A 25420-nucleotide genomic window follows, 5' to 3' on the forward strand; every position below is an offset into this window, starting at 1 on the left:
CCTTAATTTCTTATTGTTTTTGTTGAATATCTACTTGCGCCTAATTTCTATAATTTTATTTTTTATTTTTTTTTGTACGAAGCTGTGATGAGTTGAGGTAACTAAGCTTGACCGGGACTCAAAATCATACGCTTCTGGATTGGATGAAAAGAAATAATATTAATTCTTGATTTTCTGTAGTTTTGATTTTGTTTAGAAATTATATGATTTTTATTCAAAATCATCGATTAAATAACTGTTGCAATATTGTTAATTTTTTCCTGTATTTAATTGAAAATCCAATAGTTTAGGTCAGTTTCATGTATTTAAGAACGCTGTTTTGAATTTCATGCGGTTTTCCTTTTTCGTTTGTTGTTAGACAGATAATAGAGTTACGTTTGTAGAACGTTGACAGTGATTGTTGACCTATGTAATAATGCCTCTCACGTCACCGACTCACGCAAGTCGTCATCAAATCCGGTCGTTGTTCACCGATAGCCGTTACTAACACCTGGATGTTATTTTATAAAACCGTCCTGTTCGATCGATAAATTATGAATCCTAATGGAATCCGTTGGTTATATTAAAGAGTATCAATTAAAAATTAATTAAATGCAATTTTCTGTTTAATTATTTTTTTTACCGTTGATGATTTTTTTTTTAAATATTATTTTAGTAAGGATGGTTGAAAAGCTCAATGGGCAATATATAGGTATCCTGTTTCGTGGATCGAAAATGTTATTTCCTAGTTGTTCCCCTACTGAGTGGGACCATTGTAATAATTTGTTTTTCTCCGCAGAAAGAAATTCATTAATTTGTTTAATACCATTTATTCTGGTCTTTATTATAGTTATAATGCATGCAGGTGGCACTAATCGGATTTCTTTTTTTTTTAAATTAATGATGTTAATTTTACGGCTAATCCATTTGGTGAACAGCTTGTAGTTGTCGCTTCTAGGGCTATCAGCCGCGTTACGATGGGCGTTTCATGCTGATATACAACCATCTATCTTAAGAAAGAATCGGGCACTCTTTTACTTTCTTAGTATTTGATATCCGTTAATTTTTTGTACGGGTTTTCTGTACACAGTAGTAACCGGTGTCTCATTCTAGGTCGTTTGAAACCGTTTTGGTTTTGGTTCGTGAAATACACACATATTAGTTGGGATAGCTGTTCTGATTTACCCGGTTATATGAGGATTGTCTGAAAAGTCTTGATCCTCAATATGAAGATAGCAGCCCTCGTCAAAAAAAGTTAGGGAATGTATTCGCGCATGCGTTGAAAGGTACTCAGTAAAATTTCAGCTATTTTAGACGCTCGTTTGTTGTTTTATAATCGTTTGAGTAAGTCATTGCGAGTCTTTTTGTGAAAATGGAAAACATCGAATATCATGCTGCGATTAAATACTTGAATTTGAAAGACAATACGCCTACGAAAATTAAAACCGATTTGGACGCTGTTTTCGGGGACTCTGGCCCATCATTTGCCACCGTGAAAAAATGGACAACTGAATTTAAAGATGGTCGTGTACCACCTTGGTTGATGATGAGCGTTCGGGACGGCCAAAATCTGCAACCACCACCGATATCATCGAAAATGTTCACCAAATAGAAGGTTAGAGAGATAGCAGAGGCTATGGGCATATCTAAAGAACGTGTTTGTCATATATTAACTGAAGAATTGGGTATGTGTAAGCTATCCGCGCGTTGGGTGCCGTGTTTGCTAACTTTGGACCAAAAATGAACATTTCCAAGGCCCTGCTGGAGTAGTTTAAGCAAAACGAGTCAGATTTTTTGGGTCGATTCATAACTGTAGATGAAACATGGATCCACCACTACCACTCCTGAGACGAAACAACAGTCAAAACAGTGGAATGCACAGGGTGAACCTGCTCCGATATAAGCGAAGACCGGGAAGGTGATGACGATGGTTGTTTTGGGATAGTAACGGAATTCTGTTTATCGATTATCTTCAAAAAGGTAAAACAATAACGGGACAGTATTACACATAATTACTTAAGCTGAAGGCAGAAATTGCAAAAAAAACGACCACATTTGAATAAAAATAAAGTGGTTTTCCATCAGGACAATGTACCTACTCACACTTCGACGGTCGCCATGGCTAAAATTCTCGAATTTTTATTTTGAATTGGTTGACCACTCACGGTATTCACCAGATCTGGCTCCAAGTGACTTTTTTTTGTTTCCTAACCTTAAAGTTTCGCTTGGAGGAAGGAGATTTTCATCTCCTTCCTCCTTACAGATTGCGATAACGAGGAGTTTATCGAAATTTGTAAACGCCTATTTTGCGGAGAAAGACGTCAGCTACTATTTGGAAGGGTTAAAGAGATTAGAGCATCGCTGGAAAAAGTGTATCGACTTGAAAGGAGACTGTTGAAAAATAAAACTATATTTGACAGAAAAAAATACGTCTTTCTATGTTAGGCTCAAAACTTTTCAGACAACCTCGTAATGGTCACGTATCTTCAGCTGTTCGTTAGTTATGTAAACTAAAGCTATTACCATATTTTAAAACGGGGTTTTGTATTAGCTGTTAATTTTTAAAAAATATCACCTTTAATTGGATATGAATGTTAGTGTGAAACAAATTTGTTTGTAGTATTTTTAATCCGTTTTTGTTAATCTATGCGAATGTATTTTACTAGTTAATGTTAAATGAACCTTATAATTAAAGTAAATTAATGACATGTAATTTACTTTAATGTTGTTTTGTTAAACGGGATTCATTTATTTGTATTTCATCATAGTTTTATTATAAAGAGAAATGCTTAGAGTTAAAAAAATTATGGAAAGAAAAAGATTCATAATAGGTATTTAGAAAATCTACTTTAACTGACTTATAGCACTGAAAAGTTAATCCTGCGCATCTGCTTAACCCGGTAACACTTAAGGAGTCGCTTATAAAGGCCCTGCATTTATTTTATCTTTCTTAATTATTATATTTTTTCTCTGGAAGTACATTTTGTTTATAAATACCGTTTTATAAGAATTTATGTATTTAACATGAGAATAAATTCAGATTAGTTTTGTTTCGTAACATAAGCTTTTTACTCTTAGGAACTTGAAAAATGATTAAATAGTTGCTGTAAAAATCTTAAATGAGAGAGATCATATAGAAATTTTGTCATACCTTTTCAAGATTTATAAAAAAAAAATTTCTGCGTTAAATTTCATTAAAAAGAGAGTTGAAAGACGATTAAATTAGGAAAAATTCATATTACGTAATTTTTAATGATTACACGTGTTTCTACAAAAATCTTGACAACAGAAATACTTTCCTTTTGTTGACGCTTTCAGTCGTTTTCTCATCAAAACGTGTATTACTATATCCAGTTCAGAGGTGTTTAAGAATTAAATTATTTAAAAAAAATTTTTTTAAATTATAATTTAAAAAAAAACATGAATTCCGAAAAAAAATAGGTATACAACATTATGAGTCCTGGAAAATAAACGAGGAAATATTTACTTAAGAGTTTTGTAAAAGTTTTTAAACTTTTAAATGTGCGGATACAATATGCGTGTGTGTGGATGCGGTATGTATGTGTTGGGATTTATTTGGCTTTATGTCTCAGTAATATTGTGACCTACGATCATAAAAAAGTATGACACGGTTGTGTACCTAGAGGATTGATTCCATTAAAGTTTTGAAAAAGGCTGACCAGCGAGTGGAAGATTGTGCCTCGATGAGGGGTTGGAATTTTACTCGTACGAGTATGTATTCTTACAAAAAAATCATTGAATTTTTTTTTTAAATTGAGAAAGCATGTTCAGAAAATTAAAATTGGTGTGTAATGGATATTTAAGATTTAATTTTTGATGTGAATTTAAAAAAAAATAAATTAACAGTGCGATAATATTGTTTTTTTAACTTTCACTGCGTTGGGGAATAAATTTAAGTCTAAATAACAATTAATATTAAGTGGTTTTTTTTTTAGACTAAAATATTGTCATTTAAAATTCCAATCATTTACAATAAGATTTTATTAGCTTTGTAGTGAATTTATTCTGGATGACATCAGTTTTAATACAAAAAATCTTTTTATCATGTAGGTGATTTAAATTTAATTTTTTAAAAGTATTTTGCTACAGTTATTTGATATTGGATTATCACAGCATGTAATGACATGTACAGAGAAGTTATTTTGATATTTTCTTTTGAAATATCAAGGAAATAAATGTGAATATTTTTTGTTGTTATATATATTTTTGCATACAGGTCTTATTAGATGCCCGATATTTGTTTCCTTGCTTCGTTTCGCTAAATTACTTTTTTTATTTTTTGTTATGAAGGTTTCTCGTCTTTTGTGTCTTGCAAATTATTTTTTTTTCATACGGATTAATTTTTTATTCCAGGCTTATCGATATTTTAAATAAAAATATTTAAAAAAATATAAAATTGATTATTTCAAAAAAATAATAAACGATTTCAAAAACGCTTTAAAAATTGTTTCTATTAAATTCATTTTAAAATATGAACTTTATGAAATCGGTGCCAAATTAAGGGTAATTAAGTTAGCTCTATAAAAATGAGCAGATTTAAAAAGTCCAAATTTAAAAATTATTAAGTAGTATAATTTTTATTTTACTGTACTTTTTTTGGAGTCGGTTTAATTGATTTTTTAAATTATTTTAATTATTATTATTAATTGCATTTTTAAAATGAGATGGTAAGGTTAGAAATAGTTTTCAAAAATATTTAAAGGGATTTTAAATTTTAATTTCTACATAGATGGTTGTTAATGATTGTCAGATATTGAAAATTGCTGCTTGAAAGTTCAGTAAAATGGCTGTTTTTTACTTTTTTTTGCGAAATATGATAGCATTGCACCATACTGTACATTATGGATGTGCTTTTTTAATTAAAAATGGTAATTTACAGTAACGTAGATTTTTTTTTGCATTGTATATAAAAATTATATGATATAGGTGATATTATTTTACGTTTATTAATATTTAAAAAAAAAATGATTTACTTGCTCTTTAATTTTCTGAATTATTAATAAAAATACATTATGATATTGATTAATTGCGTAAATATAGAAAAAAAATTGTTAACATAGACATTTTTTTTATTGGGTACTGATATCATGAATTTTATTTTCTCGGAGTATTCAGGCGATAAATGTCATAGTCACGGCCTTCTGGCAATGTTTGGCTAAATTCCAAATGATACCCTACCATAAATTAATGATAAACCGTTCTATTATGCAAAATTTGTCTTTTATATTATATTTTAAGTCGTGATTGTTAATCAATATTCTAGTTTTCTTATGTTTGTCATTAAAATTTCAATATAAGTATTGCTACTTTATATCTTCTTATTTTTATATTCTTGTGTAACTTTTCAAGTTGTGTTTCATCATATTATGTGTATTACTAAATTAAAATAAATCACTAATACTTGGTATAATGAATTTTATTGTTCTGATAATTTGATAATAATCTTTACACAAAATGTCAATTTTTATTGTTATTACATACGAGTATACGATCTGTGGCTATTAAATAACTAGAGACTAATGCTGTAAAATATTTTATTTTAAATTTATACATCTAGTTATTACACATATCCCCTTCAGTATACACCTCCACTGTCCCTACAATGCTCCATGCGAATTTTCCATTGTTCGAAACGGTTCTGGAAGTCTTCTTCTGTGAGCTCTTTCGTAACGCGTACCGGTTTTTCTTTCACAGCTTCAACGTTCTGCAATATTGTTACTTTTAATGCAGATTTGACCTTGGATATTAGATAAAAGTCACATGGTGTCTTTTAGGTCAGGCGAATAAGATGGATGGTCTAACACTGGGATGTTATACTTGGCTAGAAACGTCTTGACAGACAATGCAGCGTGAGCCGGTGCGTTGTACTGATGAAGAACCAATGACTTGTTCTTCTACAGTTCGGGTCGTTTTTTTCTTATTTTTTCACGGAGTTGACCAAGGACCTTGAATAAAGACAATAGTTAACCGACGGTCAGATCGTGTCAGTTTACCCATTTTTTCAATATTTTTATCCGTTTTTGACGTGGAAGGGCGACCCGAGCGAACATCATCTTCAACGTGTTCTCGGCCATCTTGAAAACGCTTAAACCACTAAAAAACCCGCGCACGTGATAAACATTCATTGCCGTATACTTTTTTTTTAATAAAAGTTAAGTTACAGTAGCGGTTTTCCAAATTTCACGACAGTTCTTTGCTTTAATAAAACACTTATAATTTTTTCGTTAAAACAGGAAAATAGATGTTATCCAAACGAAGGCCACTGCCAGGCTAACATGTCTACTGAAACTGGAGTGGCAACAGTCGAAAGAGCAGGCTTCACGTTACACAGCTGTCGGTTGTAGGAATTTGGCGCATGCGCAGTTCTTATGTAGCAGCATTAGTCTTTTTATTTAATAGCCACACCTCGTATTCCATTTCATATTATAAAACATTAAGGTAACCCTAAGATTGTGGGCTTGAATCCCGGTTGGATTTGGAATTTTTCACACGCTAAGAGATTCACCTCTTTCACCCAAAAAGAAGTACAGTAACTTTAATTGGGACAACAATCAGTATTTTCTACAAAAATAAATAACTGTAAAACCTGAATCAGAAGATAATATCATCAGTGTTTAATTTATTTAGTATAGTTTTCAGTACACTCTGGCCTCAGTGGTGAAATAGTCTCTTAAAATACCTCAGTCTTTTATTTGGAAAGTTCTGCGTTTGAATCCCGGTCAGGGTTGGCATTTTTGTTGCGGTACAAAAAACCTTTTGTTACGGTGAAAAAATTACTATTTCGACTGTTCTCAAATTTCTACCTCAAATTGTTATTATTTGTTAATAATTTGGCGCGGACTTCTAAAAGTAGCATATTTGAAGACGAATTTTTGTTAGTGTTACTTGAAGATTGTTTTGAACCGGTGTAATTTAAAAAAAAATGTATTTTATCGTTTATTTTCCTGGCATCATAACTGTGGAGCAGCGTTTCTCAACCTTGGGGATCGCGGTGATATCAAAGGGGTGTTGCGAAATTAGCGTACAACTTTACACGTAAAAAATAATGAAATCATTTTATGTAAATTGCTCAAGTTTGTGCAAACATGAGCAATTTGCATGTATGCGTGTACTTACATGCATGGTCATACCCGTCGCTATCAACGTAGCTAAATAGCTTTAACTATGATTCATTGGATTGGGGCTGTGGTAGGGGGGGGGTTCGGATAATATTTATTATACATTTTTTTTTACTTTTTGGGGTACGTGGAGCTAAAGAGGTTGAAGATCACTGCTCTAGAGCAATGCTGCAAGAAGGAAAGCACGGTAATCAGTCAAAGAACGGATATGGGTTTTTTTCACTTCTCGACATTTTATGACCCAGAGTTCCCAAAAAAAAAAAAAATTTTCGTAAAAGTTTGGGGTCAATATTTCTGTGGGGTGGAGTAGACAAGTTTGTTTGGGGTCAATTTTCTCAAAATTTTGCACACACAGACCCACTTTACATTAAGTTCATTCAGTACATGCGTACATATTTATCTTATCATTTAAACGAAAAAAAGTCCCCAAATTCTCTCCCTTCCCTAAGTATCGAATTTTGATTTATTGCATATTTTTTTAACCTTTTTTTTTTTTGTCTTCCTAAGCATAATAGGAATGCTAGTGGTTAAAAAATAAAATAAAAATACTCTGGCGGCAATATTGGGGGGGGGGGGGAACTGATCAAAATCTAAAAATATCGATTTTTGAAATCTTCTAAAACTTTTTTTAATTTAGAATAATGACAGAAAATTATAACAACTTTGTTGTTAGCTTATTTTTTTTTTAGTTTACATCTGTTTGGAATTCGGTTATATCCTCGAACATGCTGCTTGTATGAAAAAAATCGTTCGCAAGAAACCTGTAATAAACAACATCCGTCTTGATAAAATTAGGAAACCAGTGCAAAAAAAAGTTGTAAAGAAACTGCTACGAAGTGTTATTAAGATTCAGTAGAATATCATTTGAATTATTTATTATTTTTTTTATTAATAAAAATAAGAAAAAAAATTCAAAGAAATGACGTAAAGTCTATTAACGAGCTTGAACTAAACCTCCTTGAATGCTGAATTATGTATTAATTTTCTCTACTTTTCCTACTAATGGTTTTGAATTTTAGCGCGAAAATCTTTTTAATAACAGAGTGATATCAGGATGTAAATTATTATCGTATAATAATAAGCAAAATGATGTAGACAAAATAAAAAATTAATAAAAGTACCTTAAAATGGTTTGCGGTTTTATTTATCTTCTACTTAAGTTGTGCGGAAAAAACTAAGATTCATCAGAAAACAAAAAAGAATTATCATTATTATACGCTCAATTTTATTAGGAGTAAACCTTAAAATCATTCAGTTATGATTTATTTTTTAATTAAAAAAAAAAAAATATTATATTTCTAATTAAGAACACTACTTTTTATTGAAGTTGTTAAAGCCGTACTGTAGTATAATAAATGAACAATGAAAATTAAAGCGGGTAAATGAAAGAATTAAATGAATTAATTAGTTAATTTAAAGTTATTAGTAGAACTTGGGTAAAATTAATTATTCTACTTTGGACAAATACATATTAACAGTTACGCTATATTACAATACGCTATATTACTTTAAAGAGCTACTGATAAGAGATTTTTTTGTTGTATAAATCAAGATTTGAATACTAATTTTTTTTTCAGATATTTATTTTTACTTCCTTGTACAAAGTAAAGGAAGTACTATGATCGCGAAAAGTTTCGGTGTTCAAATTTCAACGGAAATATCCATTATGACCATTCCTGAATCATTTGACTAGTTTCGGCTTAAAGTTTATACGTACGTACGTATGTATCTTGCATAACTCAAAAACGAATTAGCCGATATATTGACATTTTGGATTTAGGACTGTTGTTGTAACATATAATTTTGCACCTTCCCTTTTGATTACAGTCGACTGAAGCAAAAGTGTCTAAAAAAATTGGATTTTTTAATTTTTCTTAACTGCAGGTGATAAGCCCTCATTGAGAGAGCCTTTCAATGATATATATCATAAGTTATACTTATTTTCATTGCTTCCAGAGTTATGGCCAAATGAAATTTTAATTAATGAAATATTTGGATCTTATATGGAGAAGGCACATAGGTTCGAATTCTTTCATCTCCTTTTTTTAACTTAAATATATTGATTTATTAATGATTATTAACCTCTTATTGTAAAAACTTTTTACAATTAATAATATTCAAAAATAAAAAATTAAATTTGAAAAAATATAGGAAGTTATTAACGAAATAAAATTTTATTTACTTTTCATTTTAAAACAATGTGTATAGTACAAGGAAGTCGTGTTGTCCATATCAAATTTTTAGTTTACTGCTTATGTAATACACAACGATGGGAAAGTATTGTTATAAGAAAAAACAATGCCTGGATTTATATATTTCCGAAATTTTACGGTCCCCGACTCCAATTGTAATAAACATATAATTACAAAAATTCGATGTCTGTGCATTTAAACTAAGGATCATTTTTTTTCATTTAGAGAATTAGTATTGAATTAAAAAAAAAAAAATCTGAAAAGATGGGGAAAGAAATATTCGTAAAAATTTGAATTGAGCTTATTCTTTTAGGTTAGCAGAAAGTGATACCATTAGAGATACCAAGAGATGAAGATTAAAAAAATTAAAAAAGTACATTCTCCCTATTGGAATTTATTTTTTAACTGTTCCTTCAGTCATATCTTTATTTCCTCTAAATAAGGAATCGGCAATAGTTTTCAACTCTTAATTTAAATTTACTACCTCATATTCTTTTCTAAATTAGGCGTTACCAGAGTTGAGATAATTTTAGTAATTTTCCGTTCAAACCGCCTTTCGTTTTGCGGTTTTAGGTTGTAGTAACTAATTATATTTTATTATACATTCTGATAAAGTACCTTTATACAGGATTTAATTTATTATTAATTTTTGTAAATTTTTACTAGTTTAACGAATCATTCGCTTTTAAAAATTATTATTCTTTTTTAAAAAATAAATAAAAAGTAGTAAAGATTAACTTAGTTGATGAAGTTTAAGTAAATTTTAACTTATTTAAAAATGTGATAAAGAAAAAAAAGAAGCGGTATTTAATCATCGGGAAAGAATTATAAATTTTAAAACTTCAGGTCTATTGTAAATAGCTCCAGGGAAAATTTTGTAGCATCGTTAACGGATCTGAAAGTTTTTGGTTATATATTTATTTTTTTTTATCCGAATTAAGCAAAATTAGATAACGTTGGCCGGTCGTTCTAATTTGTATGAAGTTTTTGTAATTTCATCGCAGTGGATAGTCACCTGAAAATTAGCGGTGTATCGACTATAGATGATTAGAAAGAAAAAGTAACAAGGGTTATTTTGCTTTGATTTACAATGCAAGATGATAATTGTAATATCGATCGTATAGAAAACGCACCGTAATTGTATTTTAAAATTAATTTTTACCCACGACGGAACGGAGAGGGTAAAAATTAATTTGTAAATGAGTTTCGGGTAAGAAATTTTGTGTGTGTGTTTGTGTGCATGTCTGTTACCTCAAAACTACTGGACCGATTTCGATGTGGTTTTTTGCATTATATAGGTATCACTTCTGAGCGGGTTCTTCTTAGATTAGTTTTACGGTTATAGGCCACTGGGGGACGCTGCAGTAGATGCGTTTCTTTAAAACGGCTGAGCCGATTTTGGTGCGGTTTTTTTGCATTACATACGTATCACCTTATTGTATTACATAAGTATCACCTCAGAACCGGTTCTTAGATTAGTTTTACGATTATGAGCCGTCTGGGGTCGTTGCAGTGGATATATTTCTTCAAAACTGCTTCGTGGGTTTTTAAAATTATTAATTTTATCACTTGTCTTTTATAAGTTTGTGATTTCCTGAGTTTCTTTAGATAAGTTTTTTTTTTTACTTCAGGTATATTTCTTGAAAATTATTGATTCAAAAGATGATTTCTTCTCATAAGATCAACATCGTTGTATTATAATTTTATTTATTTAGAGAGTTTGTTGCACTTCACAACAATCTATTATAAGCCCCATTATTATTATGTTGCTGTTTTTTTTTTTTAATCGGAGAATCAAAATTATCCAAAATTCATATTGATCTTAAACTAAGCATCCCGAGATGTACGTATCCCGGATAATCTACGCATTTTTACAATCTAGTTAACTAAATTTAGTAGTAGTTAAAATCTACTATAAATTTTTTCTTGTTTCTTAGTAAAACGTACTGTTATATAAATTTACTGGTAATTTCTGACGCAGTTTATGATTAATAATAAGTTTTTTTTTATTATTATTTTTCTTTTTACCCGACTGGTTTGATGGATCTTTTCTGAAAGAATTCTTTAAAATATTTTTATGTTTAAAAAAAATAAAAAACCGTTTTTTTTTTTCAGTGTTTTCCTCATTTACGCACACCATGATGAATGGAAGGAAATTAAATATTCCGTATTACCTATACAAAGTAGTTTAATTAAAAAAATGTTATAGAGTTTTCCGGTATTTTTTGAATTTTAGATATATTCTTTGAATATATCACATTTTATAAATTTACCTCTACCAAATGTGTATTAGAAGCAATATATTTATTTTCTACAACTATGCAAAATAATCGTACTCTTACACGCAAGTTAATATGCGCTGTTTTTTTCTCCCACGTTCACAATATGAGAAAATTAATAAACGTATCAGCTCTATTTTTTTTTTGCCATGACGGAAACTTAAGCGGTACATTTATGTGGGTGGAAGGGCTGTTAGAGGAAAGTCCGTTTATCAATTGATTCTTTGTTTCCTGCCTGGAACCCTATTTTGTAACGCCGGTGGCAGTGACGAGGCGGACAGTAAGCGGATGTTCGTCTGTCACCCGGCAAATCTCGCTGCTTTCTACTGTATTTTGTTTAGCTTTTATGAATGAATAATAATACTACGCCTTATAATAAACTAGTCATTTTGTAACCAGTCAGAGCTTGATATGTTAGATCACATATATGAAAAACTATGTATTGTATAATTTTTTTTATGTATTTCTAACTTATACAGTATTTACATTTAGGGTAAAAAAAATCCATTTTAATGTACATTCGAATTATATTAATTTATTAATTTTTCGATTAAATTAAATTATTTTCGTTGGTTTCAGAGTTATAACCAAACAAAATTTTAATTAATGAAGTATTTTGATCTTACAAGGGGAAGGCACATCGGTTCAAATCAGACTTCTCTTTTTTTTAATTTAAATATATTGATTTATTAATAATTATTAACCTTTGATTGTAAAAAAAATTATGATAAATAATAATTCAATAATAACAATTAAAAAATCCTATGTGGACATCACATGACTTCCTTGTACGTCTATTAAATTATTACATATACACATTTTTTTAAAATGAAAAGTACATTAAATTTTATTTCATTAATAACTTCTGGTATTTTTTTCATATATTTTTTTAGTTATTATTGAATTATTATTTACCGTAAAATTTTTTTTAGAGAGGTTAATAATAATTATTAATAAATCAATATATATAAATTTAAAAAAAAAAATTTAAATTGGAGATGAAGTCTAATTCGAACCTACCATACACTTGTAAGATCCAAGTATTTCATTAATTAAAATTTTATTTGTAGACTGTAGTTCGGCGTACAGACGTCACGACGAAACTAATCAAAATGGATTCAGGGTTGATCAAAAATGGATATTTTTGTTGAAATCTTAAAGCTGAAATTTTTTGCGATTATAATCCTTACTCTACTTCGTACAAGGAGGTAAAAAATATGAAAAAAATCAGAAGTTATTAATGAAATAAAATTTAAAAAAATGTGTGTATGTAATTTAATTGGCGTACAAAGGAAGTCATGCGGTGTCCACTTCAGAATTTTTATGTTTTTGATAATTAATGTAATTTAGCTTAAAACAGTTTTTCTCTTTAATAAACGTTTTCCTATCGCACTTCATGCATTAGCTCGTTCTTTATTAGTCAGAAGAAAAGTGATTTCTGGCAAAATTGTTACTCGTAATCAGCATTTTGTTACTTTATTTTGGTTAAAGATATTCCAATTTCCTAAGGGATTTTGGCCAGGATGTACACCCTACCCTATTGCGCTTGGAAGGAGGTCTAAAACTTTTCTTTCAGTGAAGTTTTTTTGTCTTATCGGTGATTCCTTTGCGGGTGACTCTTGCTTTTATCACCATCTATCTTTTTCACTTTTCCTCTCCCAATATTTTTTGGTGGGATTTGGTAAATGCCTGTAAATCCCATGTTGTGAGGACTTCTTTCAGTTATTATTTCTTATTATTATTTTGTTGATAATTTCTTTGAATGTACACTTAGTTTCCTAACCAGTTGGTTTATAAGCTCAACCTGGGTTAGCATTTTTAATATGATAAAGGTGAGGGACATCTCCTAATTTATTTTTATTAACATTCACTTTATACTATTTTCCATTTTTCTGGTCTCTGCTTATCTCCTTTGATTTCAACATAACTTTAGTTATCTGTTTTATACATTTTAAAATTTATCTTTCCTGGACAATCTGCTCTTTTCTCTGATTACTTTTCTTTTATGCTTATTTTAATTTAGTTTCTCTTCCAGTAATAAATCCCTATCGTTCAGAATTTCTCCTGACTTGTCTTTTGTTTTTGAAAAAATAAAACAAACACTATCCAGCTAATCGTGATATTTTTATTATTTTCACATTTTTCCTCGGTTCTTCTATATACGAGTTGAAAAGCAAATGGGATAGACTGCATCCATGTTTCATTCTTTTCTTTAGATTTATCTTTCAGTTTTTTACTACTTCACATCCCTTTATTATCAAATAAATTAAATCCAGTATCTTAATATATGAAATATTATCGTAGTTCATTTTTTATAACATGCTGTCATAGATTTTTCTTCTCACCAACTCACCTGTAGACTTTCTCATTTCATTCTTTATTAGCCTATCTATTTCCCTTTGTCCTCTTCTAAGCACATTTCATCAAAGGCTTCTTGTCTTTCTTTTTCTGCATTTGCTATTGTCTGTGTTTTTCTTGATTAGGTAATATAATCGGTACAAATATTAATAAAAAATATCTTTTAATTTTTTTTATCTATATTTAATACTTTACTAACCGACTTCTTTTTTGCTGAAAAAAATGCAGTCACTTTGCTTTGTAATTTTACCTCCTTGATAACAAAATTCTGCTGCTTTTGATGTTTTATGAGCTTCTTAAAATTTAATTTTTCATATGCTCTTTTCTCTGATTACTTTTGTTTTATTCCTTTTTTTTAAATTGAGTAATAAATCCCTATCATTCAGAATTTCTCCTGACTTGTCTTTTGTTTTTGAAAAAATAAAACAAACAGTATCCAGCTATTCATGATGTTTTTATTAGTTTCCCATTTTTCCTCGGTTCTTCTGTATACTAGTTGAAAAGCAACTGGGATAGATTGCATCCATTTTTCATTCTTTTCTGAATAAGAACGTTGACTGTTTTTCATGTTTTACTCTTGTACTGCTACCTTATTCTTGTACATATTTGATTTTTCTTTCTGTACATTTAAGATCAATTTTCTTAAAAATTAAAAAATAAAATAAACCTGAGGAGAGGAAAAGAAAAGGGACTTATTGATTTTATATCGGTAATGTTATTTAGAGGAATTTTAGCGTCCATTGCTTCACATTGTGTTAATTTTTTTGTGTAGAAATATTGTCTTTTAACTTAGGAATAAAACAGAGTTTTGTTTATTTTTTTATATATTTTTTTTTTGCTGTTTATTACTCATTTTCAAAAATTATAGAAGATTTCTTATTATAATTTTTTTGTTCTTCAATACCACTTATTTAAGAACAAGAGATAAATATTTTTAAAAAAACGCGATGGCCAAAAAAACACATTGCTCTTTAATATAGGATAATTAGTAACATAGGATAATTAAAGAGCGTATGGCTAACAATTTTGTTATAATATTTGTATATATTACAACTTTTTTCTCTAATTAAATTTTTTTTTTTAATACTTTTATTTACAGTCCCATCAACAATTAAAGTTATTAGTACTTTAATTAAGATATTACCTTAAAGGTAAAACTCTTGAAGTTTGTGCTTCAACAGGCAAATCTCCACTACTACAAATATATATATAACTTTTGACAATCCCAGTAATGTAAGGATTCCAACATGGGGTAATTCATATAAATTGGTTCGACCGTTGAGCTGCTAAGGTGGAACCAACATATATACATATACCCTAATTATATTACACTCCTTTTTGGGCAATCATGTAAAAATAAATTGTCTATTTCTTTGTGAATATATTTAAATTATTATTAAAAATAAAAAAATTTGCATTAAATTTACATTTTCACTTCATTTAAGTGTAACATCTTTGAGTTTAAGCCATTTTGTTTTTAAACTGAGATTATTTTTTTTTTAATTATAATAATATGAAATGTTTCAATACAAGATTTCAGTTGACTTAATTTGTTCATTTGTTTTTTTATATTTTATTAATGGTTTTATTTTATTCATAATAAAAAAATGTACAATTATATTTGCCATTACATTGTCATTATTATATTAATTTCAGTCTTCTAAAACAACATAACAGTATAGGAAAAATAAAAAAACTTATTTTGTAAATAAATAACTATTTTTATTTACGATTTTCCTCTTGAACTACCGATTAGAACCTTTAGTTTGTGTGGAAGGTAACTGGGATTATTGTTTGGCATTTCTGATATTTTTTTAAATAATTTTTTTTTTTAAATTTACCACCTTTTGGAAGGAGAAATTGAAGTAAAAATTATTAATTAAAAAGAACTCATTTCTGCATTTAACCTTAAAAATTCTGATATGGTCAGTTTTGCTTGGCATTGTGAGAAAAAAAAGTACCTACGATTGAAAATTATTTATTTACCCAATTGTCTTAACCACAATCAGATAGTTGCTTGATATTTATTTTTTTCCGGTATTTCTTCCTGTCTTGCACAATTTATTTAATACATGCCTCTCACTGTTTATTCACCTTAACATGATACTTCTACTTTCGTTAAATTTCTCATTTTATTAGTAATATTCATAACTATGGTGCTTATATTACAACTGTAATTTGTAAAAATGTAATTTAAAATAAAATAAATATTCTTAATCAGAAATTATTTAATAAATTGTATTAGTTAATGTAATACTGGAATATAACTACTATAAAGGTTTATATTTTATATAATATTAAATTTTATTAATGCAGTGGTCAAAATATTAATGAATCATTTGTATACATATACATATATATTTATGCATAGAATATATTAATTAGTTGCATATTTAGGCAACTAAAAGTGGCTAACACTTTTGCTGCCGTTGTATTCTAAATTGAAGTAGGAGCAAACAATTAGCAAGTAAATGTCTATTGAAAATCTATTTTCATGCTATTTGAATGTTAAAATTTAATAATTTTAAATATAAAATATATTTTTTATGTGTAGATTTATTTTTCATTTTCTTAAAGTTGTTAATTTTATCATAAAATTGTAATAGTTCTGTTCTGAAGCATTAAAATAGTGAGAGCAGTGAGCATTTGATTTTATTTTTAGAAAATCATGGTGCAAAAGGTAGTAATAGTAAACAAAGTCCATGAATATTTTTAAGTGTCAATCAATCTGTGAACAGTTTTACCATGTTTTGTGATTTTATAAAAACATAGTTCTACCGTAATATTTATTTATTTAAATTGCAACAATAGGGTAACAGTTACAGTCATTCTGTTATTTATTTTTTTTTATAAGATGTATTTTGTAGTATATGAAAATTGTCAAGTCAGGCAGATGATTTAATGCAGTTGAAATGCAGATATATTGTTACCCCATCATGGACATTAGAAATATTTCAACTAGTTTTTTAATATTAGATTTAGAATAAAATCACTTATTTTACCTCAGATTCCATGTAGTTTTATTTATGTCACTTTTTAATAATGGATTATTGTTCTATTATTATGAGATTGTAAGTTGTGTAATGATTTTGTATATATTTATTCCTTAAATATGTTCAAAGAAGATATTTTTATCCAAATTTTTGAATCTAACAGTTCATTTTTTCTTGATTCCAGGTTGATTATCCTGAAGTTCAAGGGGGTGGTGGTGGGGGTAGACCACGTGTACCCCCAACCATGGACCGGGGAGGAGTGAATCTTGTCCTTGACGAGTCTGTAAGTATTTAATTTATGTACTGCTGCCATTTGATAATCATATTTAATGAATATATATACTCTTATTTGTATTTATTATTTTATTAAATTTTGTTTTACTATTAACCTTCTAATTTATTTTGTAGTATATGTATGGTGATAAGAAAATGTCGGGTTTAAGGTGTTTACTCTTCTGATGCATTTTGCCTTCTATCATTATCATTCTTTAATAGGGCTTTTATCTTAACAGTATGTTCCCCATTTTTTTATTCTAAAAATTTTTAAATAAAGTTAATAGATATTATCGGTTCTTATGATATTACAATATAATGAAATCTGAAGGTACATTGGCAAATGTTGATGGTAATGTTTAAAAGGCCACCAGTTATTAAGAATTTTTGAATGATGATTTTTTTTTTTATACCAATATCTCATCGATGGAATTAAAATGATTTGTTTTAGTACTGATGGGTATTAGTTCCCACTTAAAATATGAATTTTATCCCTCCCTACCCTCTAAGGGTGGCTATTAAACTGATTTTATAAAAGTGTACATGTATGCCTCAAGAGTCATAATTATTATCTGTTTTTGTTTTAGTAAGTGTCTTTATTTCTACTTTTCCTTGTTTTGTTTTTTTTTTGTTATGTTTCCTTACATTCAATTTTTCTTTTACTTATTTTTTTAGTGTGTTTATGTAATTTTCCAATTTTTGTAACATTAAAACAGTTCCCTGTCTTTCTCTATAGTTTGTCCTCTTTCAGACTGTTTATCGAATAACTTCCAGTATCTTTTCATTCTCTTTATTAAAATCTTTGTGCAGAATGTAATATCACAATCCAAACATTCAGCCAATATTTTCATTGTTATTTTACCTAATGGTTTTGTAATCTTTTTTTCTTTTTCCTTTAAAAGCTTTATTGACTGATCTTATTTTTGTTTCTTTGCCTACGTTCCTTTGTTACTGTGCTATCCTGATATCTAAATAAACAGACATTTTAGTTTCCTTGTCACATACTATAATAATTTTTTGTTGTAGTTACAGTACTTTTAGTTTTCTTCCTTTGTATTCTGTGGGAAGATTTGTCCAAGCTTGATTTGTTCAATAAACTGATCTAAACTGTCTTGAATGTAATTAGTTAAATTTTATTTATATTCTTACTAAATTTTGTTTTTAAGTTAATTTTTTCTAATTTAATTTTGTTTTATTAAATTTTTATTTTAAGGAATTAATTTTTAAGGAAACGGAAATGTGTATTGTATTATCAATAGCAAAAATATGTTAAATGAATTATTAGCCATGCAGCAAAGAAATTGAATTTAGTTATCATACTTCCTTGGACAATATTGTTTGTTAATTTTTCACCTTTGACAATTTATATACAATGTGATAACATTGTGTATAAATTGTATTATTGTGTGTGTTCGTGCGTGCGGCACGCGCACACGCACACACACACACACACACACACTCACATATTCATGTTTGTAAAATAATTACATTATTTAAAATCATTAATTGCTTTCATGTTTCATGTAGGTCTACTTGTTTACTTAATCTAGAAAGTCATATTTTATCTAATTAACTTTTAACTGCACAATGCTTGTTCAATTTTTTATTACATTACATAAGTTTATTTAAAATATTAGATCCACTCTCTGTTTTATAAAATTTCATGTAAATCAGATACTTAGCAAAATGTAAAATAAATTATTGGATCATTCGCTAAGAAAATGTATATATTATTTTCTTGAATTATAAATAATTTATATTAAGATTGTATACTAGTATATTATAGGACAGGAAACATGTTTTACATTTTTTTTTTTTTTAATATTATTATGTAAACATTATAACGAGAATTGATCCCAAGACCTATTGTAGTACCAAGAAACAAATGTGAAATCTAAATTAATTCACTTTTGAACCTGATTTGAAATTTAGTTAATTTTAGGTTTTCTGTTCTTTGCTGACACCATTTTTCTGACCAAAATTTTCAAATTATATAAACTGATAAAGTTGGGTAACTGATCACTGTGTTTGAAAAAAGGATTTCTACAAAACTATGTGTGGTGTGTGTGTGTTATAGGGCTTTATAACAGTATTATGTGAACATGCTAGCTATAAAATAAAATAAAAATTAATTTTGTTGAACTAATTATGAAAATATTAATATAAAGGATTCTAAATGCAAATTCTTAAAAAATTTAAAAATTGATGAAGATGAAGAAAAAATTATTTATTACTATGTACAAATAAGTAAAAAAAGTATATAAATATACTCCTCACATTTTATGGTTTGAGATAGTATTTATTTAACCACAGGGAAAGTAATTTTTTTTATTTTTTATGAATAAGTTGTTTTAATAAGTTTTTGTTTTGATCCTTGTATTTTTAACACTGATTTATGTTAAGAGAAACAGTTATAAAAAAATGAGATAATTATTTAGTATGTGTGAAGCTCTTGTAGCTGTTTTTCACTCTAGAGAATTCTGTCGATGAAAGTATTCTGGTTTTCTTCATTTTCATTCATAGTAAATATATTTATTATTATTTTAATATAGATATTGAAATAATTAGTTAATGACAACTACCATGGGAAATTTATCCATAGTTTGTGTTTTTAAATTGAAATATAATATTTGTTGTTAATTATTATTCTGCTGTTGTTTTGGGTGTAAATATATACCATATACTTTTTTAACATTCAAAATTAAATGCACTTTGTGTTTGTTAATTGTCGTAAAAATGAACTCACGTGTCTTATATTACTAAGCAGCAAGTGAACTCAAACAGTAGAACTTATTTTTTAATTTGTAAATAGTGTGTTTGCAGATTTTAATATATATTCAGTTTTGTGTAATAGAAATTTTTAAGTTTATGGGTTATATGTTAGATTGAAGAAGTACAGTGATATTTTTTATTAATATATTTTTTATTATATTAAATTGTATATTGAATGTAAAGGTGTTATATGGTGTAATTTTCATCTGTCATCAGCCAATCTATTCATCAGATATGTTTGGTTGTAGAAATGATTCAGAAGTTCATCTAGTATATTTTAATTCCATTAAAGACATTTACATTTATTTTTTTTTGATACATTTTTTGAAATTTTACATTTAAAATTTTATATTTTCATGAATTAGGAAATTAATTATTATAATGATTATAAGATAAAAAGAAATTCTTTCTCTCTTTTATTTTACATCTGCAAGAGTCAAGTGGTTTTTTCTTGCGTGCTTCTGTTTCTAATTATAATTAAAGTGTCTGCTCATCATGCTCTAATAAAAAAGAATCTTTGCAACTATTTTTAACTGAACTCAAATAGAATAAAATATTTATTAATATTAACAGAGTAAATTAATCAATTGTTGTACTCGATTGGTCGATGTTGTAAGAATTGTTATTTGAATTGTATGATTTAAGTTAAATAATGGTTTTTTGTTGAGGTAAAAAATTACATAAGATTTTAAGGCAATTTAAATCCGCTTTGATTAGGTAAAAAATTACTTATTTGTCAAAAATTGTAAGATATTAACATTCATTTGTTCTTTTTATCTATAGTAAATAGTTAAAGCAAATTTAAACTATTACATATTGTGTTAATCGTTATTTAAAATGCATAAATAACTGATAATAAGGTTAAGATATTGTAATTTTTATTTTTTTAAATCAGATTAAATTAAATTAGAAATCCATTCTTATTGTTGATATTAATTTTAAGCCTAGTTGGCAAGTAAAAGAGTCCCTTTGGTTGGGGTAGTTCTCTTTTTTTTCACCAACAGAATTCATCTACAGAGACAATAATAATATACAAATTAATTTTGATAATTGATTAAGATTTTTTTTATTAAACAATACGGAGTTAATTGTTTTTATTTTTTAATGCTTCCGTTCCATGTTTTTGTTTTTAAAAATGCTACTCGTATAAAAGTGTTCCAGATTGAACTTACAGACTAAAGAGGAATCTTGTTTATTCTGTTGTCCAGGACCTTTTGTTTATTTAATTTTGAGATTTAGATGGTTGTACATGAATTATAAGTAATGTACTCTGTAAATGGTTTTTCATGTTTTGATGTTTTGTTTATATTTAAATAAACAACTTTATTATTGATAAATATGGCTAAATATGTTTACTGATTACTACTTTATTTATTCATAAAGTTACCAAACAGAATTCCTAGAAGGCTGGTAACAACACTGATGCGTAAGACTGACGTAGAACCATGAAATTTACATAAATTATATTGGTAGAATAATAAAGTACTATTTTTTGTTAAACACTACAGAAATTTTTAATTTATGGAACTTAATAATATGACAGTTTTTGAAGAACGATACCTCAATGCTTGAATTTTTGTCATAACTGTAGTTTCCAGAGTGCTGTTTAGTGAAAAGAAAAAAAGGTTTCTGGACTTCATGAATCAGTAGTTCAAAGTTTATTCTGTATAAAATCATAAACACAGCATTTAAAATTAATGTAAACAGAACATTTTAGTAAATTATTTATTGTGTTTTTTTTAACTTTTTTCATTTACTTTGAGAATATTTTATTATTACCTTTTTGCATTTTTATGAATTGTTTACTCATTTATTTTTTGTTTATTTTAATACAGTTTAACCGGCCTGAACTGTATCAAAAATCAAATCGCAGCTCACACTCGTCAGATACAAGTTCTGCATACTCTGGTTCAGATACGATGACATCTGTACATAGTTCTGTTGAAGCCGATGAAGTCGACCTGTCCGGCCTGGTTGAGTCTATCGTAGATTCAGATGAAGAGGATCTTGCTGAAAGCACTGATGTAAGTACATTTTATAAATTGCATTTTAATTTTTTCTCTTTCTGTTATCTGAAATTGGTTATGATTTGTGCATATCTGAGTTTTATAGTGAATTTTGTAAAAGTGGTCTCTTTTTTATGTTTCTGTTCATTGAAAAATCTATTTTGGTCTGTCCTAATTTGTGACTGAAGCTTTCTTTATCCTGCCATAATTATATGGGCATTTTTCCATATCCTTATCTACAATATAAAATAGAGTTGATCATTGATGCAATTGTTATTCAATATTAGATCCTATTACAGATGTGAAATGCATGATTAGTTGTCATCATTTTAAAATGTGTTCAGTATTTTTATTTTTTCTGATGTATGTGGATGGAGAATAAATAAATATGTTTTACTGATTGTTTATTGTTTAGTCATGAAGTGCTGTGAACACTGGACATGAAAAGTTATCATGAAATAGACTGGATGTAGACACTTCTAGGCTCTTATACCAGGTTATCTTATGCACAGTATTTGAACTTAGATTTGTTATTGATAGTTAACTTATTTTATTGCTCTCAGTTATTCAGTATAAATCCTTTTCATACAAATAATTTATCAGAACATTGGATCAGTGATTTCATTCTTTCACTTAATCATTATTTAGATGACTCAGTTCAGTAATGAAAATAAATATTGTAACACCCATTTACAGCTAAATCATTTTTACTTGTTTGATTCATTATTTCACGGTTTTCTGATAATGTAGTTTTATTTGGTGTTAAAGGAAATAAATCTAACATCTATAAAATTGCTCAAAGCCTACACACTTCCTACTTCATCTGCTTTATTATATGTTTACATTTCCTTTTTTTAATTAGTTTATTGAACCGATATATGTTAGCATTTTAAGAGTGCTTTTATCAATAGCAATGAATGTCTTTCTCTGCCAAAAAGCAGTGTTTTTGATTTTATCAATAAAGTAGTAGATTCACAAGTCATAAATTGAATCCTTGCTGGGAATTATATCAGAAGATCTGATTCTTAGCATCGACAGGTTGCTAACCAATACACCAGTTGCCTGAACTGTCTTGTTTATAGGTTTGTGATTAAAATATTACTGCTTTGTTTAATAGCTTTCTTACATGGAGCACAAGATATTTTTGTCCCTTACTTGTTTGAAGATATACAAAACAATCTCCTCCATAGTATGTAGTAAAGATATTGTGTGTATCCTTACCAGAAATGATTGACAATATTTTGTTTTACTATATAGTTCTGCTTTGATCTTACTGAATTTGTTTTGCTTTGCTGTAATGTGATTAATTTTTTTTTATTTGAATTTTATTGTGCTTTCAGGTTAACTCTAAAATCTCTTTTAAAAGTTATATTAATTATTTATGTTTCATTCCATTGCTTTCTTAGTTAATATGTTAATGATATTGTTTATTGATAAATTCTTTTCGGTTTATGTAATAAAATTAATTTCCAGTCTTATGTATTGTGTTTGTATGACTTTCAACCGTTTGAGTAGGTCTTAAATTTTTTTTTTTTTTTCATTTAAAAATTTATTAGTTTAATGATAAAATTCACAAGTTTTGTAAATGCTGAATTAATGAATCTTAACTAAAAATGTACGATGCTGGGAAAAACTAAATTTTACAAGTGACAATTGTAAACAAGTTTTTTGAATGTAGCAAATAATGGATGTTTGTTAAAGTTCCTAACCCAAAAATTTAAAGTGTTTTCACTCTCACTTTTTTTTTAACTTTAGTGTAACTATTCAATATGACTTTTTTTTAACAATATTCACAGAAACTTAAATATAGTAAAAAAAGCATATTTAAATAATATATTTTTCAGATTTGCATGTTAAATAAACTTGAATCTAGGTAGACTAGTATACTTGTAGTTTAATTACATTTAGTTTTACCCTATAGCTAATCCAATTATAATTAAGCTAAGTTAATTGAGTTATAGTTAATCCAGTTATATTCTTTGAACCCATCGGGTTGGTCTAGTGGTTAACACGTCTTCCCAAATCAGCTGATTTGGAAAGTCGAGAGTTACAGCGTTCAAGTCCTAGTAAAGCCAGTTATTTTTACACGGATTTGAATACTAGATCGTGGATACCGGTGTTCTTTGGTGGTTGGGTTTCAATTAACCACACATCTCAGGAATGGTCGAACTGAGAATGTACAAGACTACACTTCATTTACACTCATACATATCATCCTCATTCATCCTCTGAAGAATTATCTAAACGGTAGTTACTGGAGGGCTAAACAGTAAAAAAGAAAGTTATATTCTTTGAAGCTGTTTGGTGTTTTTCTTTGTGTAATATATTTTCTTGCAGTTTCAGAATTCATGAGAAATTTTATAGTGAAAAGACAATAAGCACAAAGGGTGCTTATATGGATGTGGTGTGTGTGTGTGTGTGTGTGTGTGTGTGTGTGTGTGTGTGTGTGTGTGTGTTCATGCACATTTTACTACTTTTTTTACTGAAGTTTAGTTTTTATGCATGACCACTATCTATGAGTAAGATAAGTGTTTTATTTATCTTTGCATCATCAGAAATTGAATTTTCTTGAAAAGTTGAGTTTTTTCAAAAAAGTTGTTTCAGGTGATCCAGATTTTTCCTTGAGCTCTGTATAAGAGAGTCTCTACAGATACCTTTTTCTCTCATGATTACATCAGTCCATATTTCCAACATGGCTCTACCAAAAATGTAAAGCCCTTGAAAATATAAAAAGTGATTGTTTGCAGGTATTTAAAATATGTGCAAAAATGTACGATGGAAGTAATGTATGCATATTAAAATTTATAAAACTTCTTTTAACGTTTCATATGATATTCAGTTTTTGATTTAAGAAATATAAGTAAATTATTACATTTCTATAATATTTTGAAAATAGCAGCTGCTTTAAAATATGTGGAAAAATATAGTTTGCTACATTATAAGAAACATATTAAAATCTTATCAAAACTGTACCAACTCTGTTTGAGAAATTCATCTGTGAAAATGTTGTAAGTAGTGTTTTCGAATGAATATGAAAATCATGTTTTGCATTTTGGCTTAAGCTGTTTTCGGTGACATTTCAGAAAGATGGATGAATAACTACTTTTTTATTAACCGATTTCAAAAAAAAGGAAGTTCTCAGTCCCATCTGTGTATTAATTTATTTTCCTAACTATTTACAGAATAGACCTATTTCAATGATTATTTTTTATTTTGTATAAGAACTTCTCTGTTAACTATATAGTTTTTTCAGACAACTTAATTGGAAACATTTCTTAACAAAAATGTCCACTTTCTACATACGTGGTTTAAAGATACTTCTAACATTTGATTGCAATCTTTTACATAGTTTCTCAGCATTTATGTCATTAATTTTTTCAAGATGGTGTTCTTTCATGTTTGCATTTCTTGCAATCATGCTTACTTTCT

General features: G+C 28.0%; 1 protein-coding gene across 3 annotated transcripts in view; it reads left to right on the forward strand.

Moving 5' to 3' along the window:
* Positions 1-25420, forward strand: part of PDZ-GEF (PDZ domain-containing guanine nucleotide exchange factor) — a 658157-nt gene that overhangs the window by 561117 nt on the left and 71620 nt on the right. For all 3 annotated transcript variants that reach the window (XM_075361266.1, XM_075361268.1, XM_075361267.1), the window contains 2 exons: positions 17125-17223; positions 21821-22009. In XM_075361266.1, coding sequence (XP_075217381.1) covers positions 17125-17223; positions 21821-22009 — 288 coding nt within the window. The remainder of the gene's footprint in view (positions 1-17124; positions 17224-21820; positions 22010-25420) is intronic.

Source organism: Lycorma delicatula, chromosome 3 (genome assembly GCF_047948215.1).
Source record: "Lycorma delicatula isolate Av1 chromosome 3, ASM4794821v1, whole genome shotgun sequence".
Lineage (NCBI taxonomy): Eukaryota > Metazoa > Arthropoda > Insecta > Hemiptera > Fulgoridae > Lycorma > Lycorma delicatula.